The sequence below is a fragment of the Syngnathus leptorhynchus genome, chromosome 18 (genome assembly GCF_054491065.1).
Source record: "Syngnathus leptorhynchus isolate UIUO chromosome 18, UIUO_Slep, whole genome shotgun sequence".
Taxonomy (NCBI): domain Eukaryota; kingdom Metazoa; phylum Chordata; class Actinopteri; order Syngnathiformes; family Syngnathidae; genus Syngnathus; species Syngnathus leptorhynchus.
This window is the reverse complement of record NC_141212.1, coordinates 3,889,939-3,903,309: the sequence shown is the minus strand read 5'-3', so window position 1 is coordinate 3,903,309 and position 13,371 is coordinate 3,889,939. Positions and strand designations below refer to the sequence as shown.

At 43.9% G+C, this 13,371-nt stretch overlaps 2 protein-coding genes across 7 annotated transcripts; both read left to right on the top strand.

Annotated features, from left to right (window-relative positions):
• The first annotated feature begins 216 nt into the window (after positions 1-216).
• Positions 217-4,800, top strand: LOC147042448 (solute carrier family 23 member 1-like). 5 transcript variants are annotated; one of them, XM_085937450.1, is made up of 12 exons: positions 217-364; positions 913-1,062; positions 1,143-1,300; positions 1,423-1,582; positions 1,651-1,832; positions 1,908-2,028; positions 2,090-2,500; positions 2,565-2,729; positions 2,791-2,899; positions 2,976-3,071; positions 3,131-3,320; positions 3,584-4,800. In XM_085937450.1, the coding sequence occupies exons 1-11, from the start codon at positions 251-253 to the stop codon at positions 3,304-3,306; spliced, it is 1,842 nt and encodes a 613-aa protein (XP_085793576.1). In that variant the 5' UTR covers positions 217-250; the 3' UTR covers positions 3,307-3,320; positions 3,584-4,800. The 5 variants fall into 5 exon arrangements, with proteins under 5 accessions (XP_085793576.1, XP_085793575.1, XP_085793577.1 ...); XM_085937449.1 differs by having other exon boundaries at positions 3,131-4,800; XM_085937451.1 differs by having other exon boundaries at positions 220-368; positions 3,131-4,800.
• A 154-nt stretch (positions 4,801-4,954) lies between these two features.
• On the top strand, positions 4,955-13,304 carry gpcpd1 (glycerophosphocholine phosphodiesterase 1). 2 transcript variants are annotated; one of them, XM_085937447.1, is made up of 20 exons: positions 4,955-5,175; positions 5,885-5,950; positions 6,141-6,231; positions 6,318-6,402; positions 7,598-7,673; positions 8,138-8,179; positions 8,417-8,540; positions 8,621-8,867; positions 8,941-9,103; positions 9,171-9,300; positions 9,386-9,440; positions 9,526-9,621; positions 9,727-9,801; positions 9,869-9,908; positions 10,000-10,058; positions 10,133-10,198; positions 10,259-10,395; positions 10,536-10,671; positions 10,746-10,906; positions 12,376-13,304. In XM_085937447.1, exons 2-20 carry the CDS (start codon positions 5,902-5,904, stop codon positions 12,578-12,580), a joined length of 2,037 nt encoding a protein of 678 aa, XP_085793573.1. In that variant the 5' UTR covers positions 4,955-5,175; positions 5,885-5,901; the 3' UTR covers positions 12,581-13,304. The 2 variants fall into 2 exon arrangements, with proteins under 2 accessions (XP_085793573.1, XP_085793574.1); XM_085937448.1 differs by lacking the exon at positions 6,141-6,231 and having other exon boundaries at positions 4,956-5,175.
• The last annotated feature ends 67 nt before the right edge of the window (positions 13,305-13,371 follow it).

The window sequence follows — 13,371 nt, the reverse complement described above, 5'->3', positions numbered from 1 at the left end:
AAAAAATAAAAGTCTGTTAGTGACTGGTTATAAAAAGTCTACACACCCCAATTCCAATCCCACGTTAGTGTCAAACAAAAAGAAACTAATGTATACATGTCAGTAATGTGTTTGCACAAGTGAAGCTTGGACTTGGCAGAGCAAACATTTGATGGTCCTTTCAATCATTAGCAGCAAGCAATGACAAACTACCGTTAACTTGGCTAGCTTCCTTTCGCTAACACAACAACAGTAGTCGAGAGCTACGATCATGATGAGCCGCAATACACAAGCGTCTCATTCTTCTTCTGCCGCAGAAACGTTTAGTCAAGAAAAGTCTGTCTGGATACCGGACATCTCTTCAAACTGCCAGGAATTGATTTGTGTAGGTAAAGCTTAAGTTTAATCAAAATATATTTGACTGGTTCAGTAGCTATAAACTGTGCAAAAAAGTTTTTCCTTTAAACTTGTGTTATTTATTCTTACAAATATTTATATGAGCAATAAGTGGGAAAAAAAGTAAAGAATCTTAATGAGCTCTTTAGGGAGGTACCATTGAGCCCAAATCTTTGTGGATAAATAATTGATGAGCATTTTGTGGATGTTACGTCTCATTTTGCTCAAAGGGGAATCTAATCAAAACACGACATTTAATTCAATTGATCCCACTGTCAATTAAAAGTCTGTTTATGTGACTGTTGGTGCTTCTTCCCTTTTGTGGCCTTTTAGTTGAGACACTAGCGATTAAGGTGAAAGGTCAGCGAGAAAAAAAAATCCAATTATTTACAACTGAATCCAACTTCAGGTGACAGGTGTCAATCAAACAGTGATGCTTAAATAAAAGAGGACGTTGACCTTTATTTGAATGGATAATCTTGTTAGAACCAAGAAAGGGAGCTGGATGTTTTTGCTTGTGTTTGTGCACACATTTAGATGGAGGAGGACAAAATGGAGGTCGGGGGTGATCCCCTAAAGTCTTTCATGGGTGGAAGGGGTGATAAAGTGGAGCGTAACAACAGAGTGACCGTGTACAGTGTGACGGAGACCCCTCCCTGGTACCTGTCTGTTTTTTTAGCCTTTCAGGTGATCCCAAAACAAAACAAATAGAGTCTATTTTTGCCACCCGTGTCCAATTAACCACGTTGGTCTCTTCCACTCTGCAGCATTACCTGACGGCATTTGGCAGCAACATCGCCATCCCGCTCATCTTAGCGGATGGATTGTGCTTGCAGCACGACGGTTTGACCCAAAGTCACCTCATCAACACCATCTTCTTTGTTTCGGGGCTGTGCACCATTCTGCAGGTCACCTTCGGCATCAGGTGCCAACATGCTAAACATTTGGACCCCTCGGTAACATGAATTGAGCTAATGCTAATTAAGATTGAAAATATTGACTGATGCACCTTTTGAGAATGATCAGATTGGTTCTTTTTCTTGGGAGACTTCCCATCCTGCAAGGAGGCACCTTCGCCTTACTCACCCCAGCATTGGCTATGTTGTCCATACCCGAATTCCAGTGTCCGTCTTGGACCCGAAACGCCAGCTTGGTGGACACGACCTCACCGGTCTTCATCGAAGTGTGGCAGACGCGATTGAAAACAGTAAGTCATCGTAACCGTTGTCAAATTTAATGGGATTAAAAATCAAGTTCCATTTTGCCTCCACCAAGCTGCAGGGCTCCATCATGGTGGCGTCCCTCCTGCAGATCCTGGTGGGATTCTCTGGACTGGTGGGATTCCTTATGCGTTTTGTCGGCCCACTCACCATCGCGCCCACCATCTCCCTCATCGGTTTGTCCATGTTTGATGCGGCCGGAGTCCGGGCCGGCAGCCACTGGGGAATCTCGGCCATGTGCGTCCACTCCACTTGCGAGTTGAGCCTGTGAGGGCTCCACAAATTCTAACTGGACATAATTTGTTTCCTCAGGACCGCGGCCCTGATCATCCTGTTCTCTCAGTACTTGCGCTTCGTCGGACTTCCTCTTCCCGCCTACAGCAAGGCCAGGAACTTGCACACCAAAAAGTTCTACATCTTCCAGACCATGCCCGTAGGTCCTCAAAATGCTACACTACGGTTAGCGTAGTATGCTAACAATTGATGTCGATTAGATTCTGCTGGGAATTGCCGTGTCTTGGTTAGTGTGCCACCTGCTCACCATCTACGACGTGCTGCCGTCCGATCCGGATCGATACGGACACCAGGCCCGGACTGATGTGAAGGGGGACGTGGTCGGTCGGGCTTCCTGGTTCGTCCTGCCTTATCCAGGCCAGTGGGGCATCCCGGCGGTGAGCCTGGCAGGAGTTATCGGAATGATGGCGGGAATCGTGTGCTCCATGGCCGAGTCTGTGGGCGACTACTACGCGTGCGCCAAGTTGTCGGGGGCACCGCCTCCGCCCAAGCACGCCATCAACCGAGGAATCGGCGTCGAAGGGATCGGCAGCTTGCTGGCGGGGGCCTTTGGTACCGGTAACGGCACCACATCCTTCAGCGAGAACGTGGCCGCCCTGGGCATCACCAAGGTTGGTATTCTTTCGTATGCGGGTCTCCAACTTCTTGAATTTATGGTGCTGTGTCCGGGCACAGGTGGGAAGTCGAGTGGTGATTCTGCTCAGCGGAGTCGTCATGATACTGATGGGGGTCTTGGGTAAAATCGGAGCTATCTTCTCCACCATCCCCAACCCCGTGATCGGAGGGATGTTCTTGATCATGTTCGGGGTCATCGCTGCGACGGGGATCTCCAACCTGCAGGTGAGTCTTTTTTTTTTTATTTATCCAGGAGTCATCATAACCTTACGTGTTGTTTTTTTAGTCAACAGATATGAATTCCTCCAGGAACATCTTTGTGTTCGGGTTCTCCTTGTTTTCCGGGCTGGTCGTTCCCAATTGGGTCACCAAGAATCCGAACATCTTTGCCACAGGTCTACTGCATTTCCTTCAGAATCCAAGTTCGCATTCAGCACCTCATAAAAATATCTCCATGTGTTTTTTCCGTAGGTGTGAGCGAGGTGGACGCGGTGCTGCGGATTCTTTTTACAACTCAAATGTTTGTCGGAGGCTTCCTGGGCTTCGTCTTGGATAACACCATTCCCGGTAACTTTACGGCTAAACCTCAGCCGTCCATGTTGCTCAGAGATTTTCTCATGATACAGGCACCAAGCGTGAGCGCGGACTGTTGGTCCCGGATGAAACACACCTAGAGGCTTCTGGAATCTTTGAAACGGTCGACATTTACAACCTCCCGTTCGGCATCACAAAGCGGCTGTCGTCACGGCCTTGGGTCCGCTACATCCCGTTCTGCCCGTGGAGAGGGCGCGGATCTCGGTGACAGTACCTGTAAAGGTTGTTTTTTTTGTACCCTCGATATCAGTACCTGTCTATCTAATTTTCTGACAGTGTAGCAGGCAACAAAATATGTCTAGCAATTACGTTTTTATCACTGCGCTCGCTCGGTTTTTACGATATTGCTTTGCGACGTTTCCACGAGAGATAACAGCCTGAAAAGGAAATAAGTCTGAATATTGTCAGCTTTGAAGAGAGTACACGACCCAGGTTGAACCTTGCTGATCCTCACAAAATCCAGCGACTGTGTCTTTTTTTTAAAGCCATACGATTATGCAGCTGGAAAGTCTGCTGCTCCAACTCACGGCGATAACATCTGACAATACGAGTGCACACCAGGATGATTATCATAAGATGAATTATACGAGGAGGGCATTACAGAAGCAGACCAGCTTGTTCAATGAAGCCGCAGAAGCTCATTAAAGTCAAACAGGAGCGAGGCTCTAGTTGTTTATTCTAAAGTCTGCACCTCCTTTGTTTTAGAGCAACTTCAAAACCTAAATAAGGCAAATAAAAAAGAAATAGGCTTAGAAAGAAGATTGTAATCTCTGTTGCTATTTAATCACACCGCAAAGCTTAGCACGGCCAATTTTGCTCAGTTTGACAAATAACCTTATAAAGTTCACATATCAAATACATAGTAGTCAAACTTCAAATATTTTTAATTGCATTTTGTATTTGGCTGCTCGAATGAATGTTTGCCCAAAACTCCATACAGGAAAGTGCAGGAGCACTTAAATAAAATATTAATATGCATGCTGCAGGCTTCTCACTCCACTCTCCTTTTTGACTCTCTTTCCGTGTTTCCCTTCAAATTCACTACGGCTTCTCCACTCAGTGATCGTTAACGAACCTACTCTGCAGAATTTTAGGAACTGTCCGCACCAAAAGAAAATAACTGCAATCGTTTTACTGAACGATCGGTGAGGACGTTGCAGTACTAGTTTTCAACACTAGATGGTAGAAAAGACCAACTTTGTTTTGTTATTGTGCGTGAGGTGTTGGCAGAGGTTAAACGGATGTTTTTTATTGATATCTTTTTTAAATGACTTAGCGGAACTGTGCACTTTTAGACTTGATAACGATTGCAATGATTACTGTAATCAAGTTTGAAACCAGCTAAGCATTATTTCGTTAACAAAGTTCAAAGTGTGTTGATTGGGACGGAGTGAAAATGTGGTTTACGACCACAGCGGGCGTATATAAACGCCTCGCACGTCACTGCGTCTCGTTTGACCCTTGTTTAAAGAAATAAAAAAACAATAAGATAAAACGAGACTTTGACCTCTTAACACGTGAGTACGATTACTATGCATAGTGAAACTGTAAATGATAAACGGTTATCCAGCATGGGCCGGTTTCAGCTTGTTTACGTGTGAGGTAAAGGCCGAACTGAAAAACGATTTCAAAATAAACGTACAGGTATTCTGTTTGCCTAGGTAAATTATTAAAAGGCAATATATCACTATAAAATATTATTTAATATGTATTTAATTTCAACCATCCCAAAATATTAACAACACATTTTAGAAAAGTTACATTCCAGCGCATTAGTTATTTTATTTTGAAATCACAAATCTCTGTTGCCACAAACCGCTCCTCTGCTGCGCTTTAGTCTCAGACGCATCATTTGTTTGATAATCTCTGCGAGTTTGCACCTTCTCACGGTCGTTAAGGCGTTTATGTTCATATTCTTTGGAAATAAAATTTATCATCGGTGGCATTTTTCGGTGTCGGGCGGCAATGGCTCGTGGCATCGTCGTTGGAAGCTTCGTGACCGCTCATAAAGATGCCTTTGTAACCTAACCCTCAGGCCTCGCCTCCATCATGGTCCTTTCCATTGCTGCATAAAAAGGTAATTAACAACTTTTAAACCTGTCGGACTAGCTTTACCTGATTTAAATAATTATTCGTCCATTTACTGGAGATTAGCGTACTGGATTCCCAAATAAATAAACAAAACGGAATCGACATCCGGGGACTTGCTTGACATTTAGTACTGGTCTATTTACTACATTTATTTACAAATTGTCCACCTTTCAATTTTGTGTTGTGCTTCAATATTTTGGAAAAGTAATAGCTCGTGACTAACCGATAAGTTTGTAAATTTTACTCCCAATTATTACTCAAAAGTCAGGAAAAATTAAACCAATATCTGTGGTTGAGAGGTAGGATTTTTTTACTCATCAAATGTGAAGGACTATATTTTTATTGTTTTGTTCAGACTTCTTTTTGGTATTTGTTGATTGTCAAATTGATTATCTTTTTGGTACAAATAATCCATTTTTTACCCAATAAAGTTATAAAAAGAATTTCTTCTGAATGGTAACCATAAATATAAATGTGTGCTTTCAATGGCATTTACATGAAATTATTTCCATAATCTGTCACTGATAGAGGAACTACTTTCAAGCATTTGCCTGTATCTCAATATTTGAAAGAATCGATAATCATCGATAACGTAATTGCGTACTATCGGCAGTAATTACATAACATGTGACGTGGATCATAGAGTCAGACATTTTTATGATGTCTTTCTTCCTTGTATTATTGGCGTGTGCCAGCCATCAGTGTGTCAACAATGGAGGTCTCCCAGGTGACTCTGACTGTCGGCGGAGAAACGTGTCCAGGTTTGTACCACCCGACTGACGCACCACCAAAAAAAACAACAACACACTTCACCGATTCACTATTTTCAGCAGTTCTTGCTCATAACACATCAGATAGCAAAGGTTGACATGTGTTTAGAATTGCTTATCTAGTGTGTGCCACTGGGCCTTCATTTCATGTTTAAAATTTCCACTTGTGAATATTACTCAGGGGAAGTGATTGCCGTGGTCGGGAGTTGTGAATCCCTTGGCAACTGGAGCTACCAAAATGCGGTGGTCTTGAACACCCTGAGCGGAGAGGGGTTGGTTGAACGGGTTTTGCATTTCCACAAAACCTTAGAAGTTCATTTTTTTTTTCATCCTGATTGTATTGTGCTCGTTTCACCAGGACTACATGGACGACTACGGTCGCCATTCCCAGAGGAGTCGAGGTCAAGTACCGCTTCTTCAAGGGCTTCTTTCTGGACCCAAAAGTGAGTTGTTTATTAGTAACCCACTGATCCTCGTCAGTCAAATGTCTCAGGATTTTGGGTGCGACACACAAAAACAACCAGGTATTATATAGAAAGTCTTTGTCATTACTGCATAAAAGTAGAACTGGAAATGGGTGAAACATCGACTATTTATTTTTTTTCACTTCACTGGTTCTTTTATCACAAACAAGATTACTTCGAATCCGAAACATGTCAGGTCATGCAACCTAAAATATCTTGTTTGCAATAAAAGAACCAGTGAAGTGATTGACAAGTAAAAACAAAATGAACTTAGTACAACGACTTTGTTTTGTGTTAAGAGTCTCCTTCCCGGCACATGAAGGCTTAAGGCTTGGAGCTTTGTTATCAAAGGCTGAGTAGCTTTTTTGTTTTTTTACCATTTCATCATGCTTCATTCTTTTCATGCATTATTTTTGTCCGGAGAGGAAAAAAAAAAAAAAGAAGCGAAAAAGTGAGACGCCTTATTTGTTTTCTTGGTTCTCCATATCATCTCATCAGAAAGAGAGTAGTTTTTATTTCCAGTTTTTTTCAGCTACTATTGAAAAATACAAAGGTGGAGCAAAGATTTTGTCCTGACATGACTGCATGGTTTGTTTTCCATCTTGCAACATAACCGGAGGCAATTTAGCTGAATGTCTTGTGACACACCCAACAACATGTTTTGTTTTGTTTTGTTTTTTATTCTTGTGACTGTGAATATATTTTAAAATATTGACCTTGACTTCCTTGTGAACGACTGTGACTAATCATCTAATCTAGTTATTATTGCAGACTGGATGAAAAAAAAAGGTGGTTAAAATCTTTACTGCCATAACTTAAATGATAAGCTTTTGTCCTATGCACACGTGGACTAAATTGTATTTATTAAAATCATATTTTTTAAGCCATTTTCTTTTAGCTTTGTCTTCAAAGTATGGTGCCAAGCTCTTTAAAGTGGTGCGACAATTATATAATCAACATGGCGATTCCAACTCGGGGGTTAGCGGAGGCTAGCATTTCTGTTTCCTTCTTCTCTAACAAATCCCCCCTTTTCAGATATGCCCAAGCTGACTGACGGTCTGGTCCAGAGATGACTTGAGGAGCAGACCGAAACCTTTTTTTTTTTTAAACGCATGTTGTGTGCATTAAAACTGTGGAAAAAAAACCCCAACAAAAACAAACATTTTACTTGCAGAATGCGGGCGAGCCTTGTCAGGTGATAGTCAATGTGTGGGAGAGCCATCTTCAGCCCCGCACCATGAGCCCCACAGGTATTACAACAGGTGCACAAAGTGCTTGGCTTGGGCAAAGCTTGTTAATAAATTTCCAGAAAAAAAAAATTCACTAGTAAGCAACCCCCCCCAGTAGAACATTCAACTTGTTGGTTTGCGAAAGAGACGAGCTCGGATAGTTTCTGGAACGAGCTTTGTTAACCAGTAAACGCTGCGGTGGTTGCTTGGGGTGACGCTGCGATGTTTGCGCTTGCAGGCCAAGCTGGTTCTCGATAAGCCAACTGCATAAAGCTTTTTGTCACACCACCGGTAATTAGTCTTACGCGGTGGCAAATACTTTTCGGTGGGAGCGGTTTTTCAGGCAAGGCATCACGTTGGGATCTTTTAATAGTTGCAATTTGAATTTTGACAAACTATTGTTATGTAAAATGAGTGTTAATGGTTAAAAAGTGTTAATTTTTTTTCTCTTTGCGACCTCTAAATGCTGTTTTCCTTCATTACAGCATCCCACCTGAGTGTCAACAATGGACAGTTTGGAATTCATAGTAAGTCAAATATACAAAATAACAGAAGAATTCAAATTGATAATTATTATTAATTAAAAAAAATCCTGTTTATTTGACCATAAACTTAGATTTAGGCCCTTAAAATGCAGAAGTGCAACTACGCAGGAATGTTGTCCTTCCTCATTTAAAAAAAAAAAAAAAAAAAAATGTCTGACAATCGCTCACTATCAGCAACCACAGTTGACTTTTTTTTTTCCTGTCTTCCCATGTCTTTAGATGGTTTCAAATCCGTCGACATCGGCTGGCTCACATGCCAGACGGAGATCCGCTTACGTCTGCACCATTCCAAGATGTCGCCAGTGTCAATCACTAAAAAGAAATTCAAGAAGTCCCGCTTCAGGTAGGCCCAACATCCCATTTTGTAGAATATTTTGAGCCCTTTAGGGCAGCTGTGACATCGATTATTTTCATCTGTTTCAGAATCAAACTGACACTGGAGGGCGTTGAGGAGGAGGACGATGAGGAGGAAGGGGAAAGTCCACGCAGTCCTTCATCCCCGCACAAGGTGCCCACCACCCTGGAGATCAGCATGATCAGCTCCAAATGCTACAAGTCGCGCCACTCGCAACCCGAGTGCGGCTACGCCCTGGAGCCTTCGCAATGGACCGAGTACAGCATCCACAGCATGGACCCCGACAACCTAGAGCTCACTTTTGAGTTCTTTGAGGCAAGAAGAGGAGCCGCCTGGAGAGTGGGTGAGGCTGCCTTTGAGGGGCTTCGTCTAATCGAGGGACTTGCAGGAGGATCTGAGCGAGCGCGTGGTCCAGGGCGATCCTCACCCGGGGCACGTGGGGACCGCCTGCCTCCTCTCCTCCACCTTCCTGGAGAGCGGCCGGGACCACGGCCTGGTCACGCTGCCCATCATGGGGCGCAACTCCAGGCAGACCATCGGCAAAGTGCGAGGTAGGGAGTCACTCAAGATGGAGGGTGAGGAAGAAGCCCCCCTTACCTATTTGTTGTGTTGCCTCAGTGGACTACCTGGTGATCAGGCCCATCTCGGCGCTGCAATGCGACATGAGAGCCACCTTCACCAAGTACTGGAAGAAAGGAAAGTCCTTGAACGTGGGCCACCGGGGAGCCGGCAGCACGCACGCCGCCAAGTAAGTCTGCCAGATCGCTGGGTCATAAGTAGGAATTGGTGTCAAGGAGGTATCAGACTCCCAAAATGCACTGTTACGTTTCCAGGCATCACAGAGTGCGAGAGAACACCATCGCTTCGTTTCGGAGCGCCGCCAATCACGTATGTCTCTCGGGATGCAGACGAAGACTTTTATTTTCAGTACAGCACGCCGTTTCCAAAGCACACGCCGTGTTTAAACACGCAGGGGGCCGCCTACGTGGAGTTTGACGTCCACCTCTCCAAGGACACGGTGCCCATCGTGTACCATGACCTCACGTGCTGCATCGCCACCAAGAAGAAGGTAACGACCTTGGATTGAGATTGCAAAGTACAAACGGGGACGTCATAACATTTCCTTGAACTGGCTGTTTGTGTCTTTTTGTATCTGCGGTGGCCTTTTTCCCAGAAAAATGACCAGACTGTCGAGCTAATCGAAGTTCCTGTGAAGGATCTGACTTTTGATCAGCTGCAACTTCTGAAGGTAACGCTCGTGATATGCCGTCTAGTTCTCAATTTGTTAATCGTGTGTGTTTGTATTGTTTACTCAGCTGGCTCACGTTACCGCCATGAAGGGAAGCGACCTCAAAGGTCTGGTTTTTTTTTTCCTTCCCCAAAAAAAAGCTGAGTCAGATATGACACCAAACAAACAGAACACAGCTGACAGAGTGTTTTGTTTCAGATGTGATGGAGGACGAAGAGGAAATTGACGAGCATCAGCCCTTTCCGTCACTTTCGCAGGTAAGACTCGACAAGCATCAAGCGCTTCTTTCGACATCTCGATTGAATTAAATGCCCCCCCCTCTCTTCCTCAGCTCTTCCAGGCTGTCCCAGAAAACGTGGGCTTTAACATCGAACTCAAATGGATCTCTCAGATGAAGGTGAGACGGCTAGAAAACAGAGAACATGGCAGGGCAAAGTGTTGAACGTTTTCTCAACAGGACGGGTCATGGGAAGGCAACATGTCTACCTACTTCAACATGAACAAGTTCTTAGACATCATTTTGTCCTGCGTTCTGCGGGAAGGAGGCGAGCGACGTGTCGTCTTCTCTTGCTTCGATCCCGATATCTGCTCCATGTAAGCTTTCACGCATCAGATCTTTACCTCCATGAAACTTTTACTTACCTAGACAAACTGTGTCCTAAAAAACAACAACTTCTTGTGCAGTAGAATCTTACTAAATCAGATCAACATGTTTTCTTGTTGTTGTCCCTCAGGGTGCGCCGTAAGCAGAACAAGTACCCCATCCTTTTCTTGACGCAGGGCGTCTCTGAAAAGTATCCCGAGCTGATGGACATCCGCTGCCAGAACACCGAGATCGCCATGAGCTTCGCTCAAAGCGAGGACATCCTAGTACGAACATCTCCCCTCTCCTCTCGTTTTTTTTACATTACACATGAATTAATATCAACAAATGTCTCATCCAGGGTATCAGCGCTCACACCGAGGAGCTGCTGATCAACGTGAACCTCATCAGGGAGGCGCAGGTCAAAGGCCTGGTGGTGTTCAGCTGGGGCGACGATAACAACGAGCACGAGAACAGGAGAAAGCTGAGGGAGCAGGGCATCGACGGACTCATCTATGACAGGCAAGACAAAGCACAGCAAACGGCGCAACCTGCTTGTGATGACCAAAATGTTTATTCATTCTGGAGCAGGTCAGAGAGTTTGAAGGGAAAAGCTGCATTCGAAGGCAGGTCCTGTGGGTTTTTTTTTCCCCACTTCTGCCCTCACAAGTTTGTTTTCACAAATACTTTCCAAGTCTTCATGCTCATGCTTATTCCACCAGACAAGATACTAAGCAGCCTGATGTGACCTCTGCTTCTATCTACCACATTCCACTTCATTGCCACATGTTCCAGAGGCCCTTGTGTTAACTCCTTTTTTTTTTTTTTCCACCCCCAGAATTACAGATTCCTCACTGCCAAATTCTGACTCGAGTTCCTCCGATTGCTGTAAAGTCTCTCTGGCATTTTAGTGCTTGGATGCTCTTTTTTTTTTTTTTTACGTTACCAATGGCGCTCAATGATAATGCATGACACTTGACTCGTCCTACACACTGGTACTGAAACATACCCGGGCGGTTGGTCAACTGCCTTGACTTATCATTCTTTTTGGCCTCATGGACCCTGGCATGCCCCCCCCCCCTCTTGCGGCTGAATTGCTTCAAACATGAATGAGTAGCTTTTGCATGAGGCACTTGGCGTGTTTTCACTACAACAGCTACGGGCCACAAAACAGCCCCCGGGCCAAGGTTTGGACAAAAAGGCAGTCCTAATGAGCCTTGTCCGTCACACGACTAATTTAAAGTTTTTAGTAGCGTAAACATTACAGAGTAAACGCTCGGTTTGGATCTCGGCAGCATGTGATGCTCCGGGGGTTAAACGTGATGGTTCTTAAAGGGATTGATGTATCGCTTTATTTCAAAAGCTTATAAGCTCATCAGCCTTCTGGCTCAACATTTGGGCTACTTAGCTGTCTCTCTCACACACACACACACACACACACACACACACACACACACACACACACACACACACACACACACACACACACACACACACACACACACAGACACACACACACAGACACACGTTACTGGAAAGAAATCCTTAAGCTGTAGACAAAAAAAAAAAAAAAATCAGTATGGTGAACCTCTTACAGCTGACCTCTTTATCAATATGCACTTTTCGGTGGAACTCTTAACAGATGGGTTATTGTGTACTTTGGCACTGTGGCATGGCATTCTGCAATCTGATTGCAGTGCATAGAATAGAAAATGCCTTGAGCTTTGGGGAAAAAAAAAGAAAACTAAACAAGCCTGCAGTTTGATTTCAAGGCCCATTTAGAAATACTAGTAATGCAATCAACCACAGAGACAAAATGAAAAGAGGTTTGTATGCATTGTGCTAATGTCAACAAAAAAATGGGTGCATGAACAAGTAATTTCATATCCCATATTTGTAGCTTGCAAAATGCTGACTAAAGCTTAATTGTTGCTCACTTGTTTTCCTGCACTCTAATAATCGTTTTGTTTGGCGGCGGTGTCATCTCACAGAATCTGCGAGGACCAAGCGGAGCAGCCCAACTTCTTCCAGGTGGAGGAGCAACACTCCCTAAGGGAGGTCATCACTGAGGAAACAATGAAGAGTCCCGCCTGCTCCTGCTTCTCCATACCGTGCTCTACGGCGCCGTGCTTCGTCGGCAAGGAACAGTCCTGCAGCGGCAGCGCCGAGTCCGACTCAGGCCTCAGCTCTTCATAGTCCCGTCCAGTTCTCACAAAAGGGATTTTGTGTTTTGAGATTGAACTCTTCTAGCACCTCCCGTTTATGTGCACAAAATGGCCACTGCACATTTTGATTGTAGCGATAACTAGCATTTTCATCTGGAGTTCAAGCATTGATATTATACAACGCAACAGTATGTGCCAATATTTTACATTGATTAAAGGTTTTTTTTTTGCGGGGGGGGGCAGGGGGGGGGGGTCAAATAAGCAGATTGTGTAGATAGATGGCTTTTTCATGAATTACAGTAATGGAAGTCATCATTATGTGGCACTTGAAGTGTAAATATGCAATATGTCACCTTTTAAACTTGATGCTTGTTGACTTTGTGGTGCTCATTGGTTCCACTCCTTTTTGTTTTTATTTTTATTTTTTGTTTCAATTGGGTCATGTCAACAATCACTCAGTGATAAATGGAAAGCCTTATAGATGGGAAAGGGGGGGGTTGCCTTCTGTTACATTGTTTTGCATTCTCCGTAGAACAGTACTTCATAACACAAATGTTTGATTGCATGATATGTGGTGTATCTCACACAACAAAGACATTTGCATCATACAAAACCGAGTTGTTGCAATAGAATGTAAAGCAAGCGTGGTAATCATTGAGGTAAATAAAGAATCAAAATGAATCTGCTTTCATTGTCTAGCACTAAGAAATTAGCTCAACTGTGTGTGCAATTGATTTAATAAATTTTGGATCTCATGTATAAGGTTTATTTGATGCCTCTAGACAACGAACAGTCAACCCTCTTACCCCAATTTCTTATGTT

What these genes read in the sequence shown, in the direction of transcription:
- LOC147042448 (XM_085937450.1), top strand. Translation starts at nt 251, where the DNA reads ATGATGAGCCGCAATACACAAGCGTCTCATTCTTCTTCTGCCGCAGAA. An exon ending in CAGGTCACCTTCGGCATCAG is followed by an intron (nt 1,301 to 1,422) that starts GTGCCAACATGC and finishes TTTTCTTGGGAG; the next exon opens with ACTTCCCATCCTGCAAGGAG. An exon ending in GGCAGACGCGATTGAAAACA is followed by an intron (nt 1,583 to 1,650) that starts GTAAGTCATCGT and finishes GCCTCCACCAAG; the next exon opens with CTGCAGGGCTCCATCATGGT.
- gpcpd1 (XM_085937447.1), top strand. Translation starts at nt 5,902, where the DNA reads ATGGAGGTCTCCCAGGTGACTCTGACTGTCGGCGGAGAAACGTGTCCA. An exon ending in TTCAAGAAGTCCCGCTTCAG is followed by an intron (nt 8,541 to 8,620) that starts GTAGGCCCAACA and finishes CATCTGTTTCAG; the next exon opens with AATCAAACTGACACTGGAGG. An exon ending in TCACTTTTGAGTTCTTTGAG is followed by an intron (nt 8,868 to 8,940) that starts GCAAGAAGAGGA and finishes AGGGACTTGCAG; the next exon opens with GAGGATCTGAGCGAGCGCGT.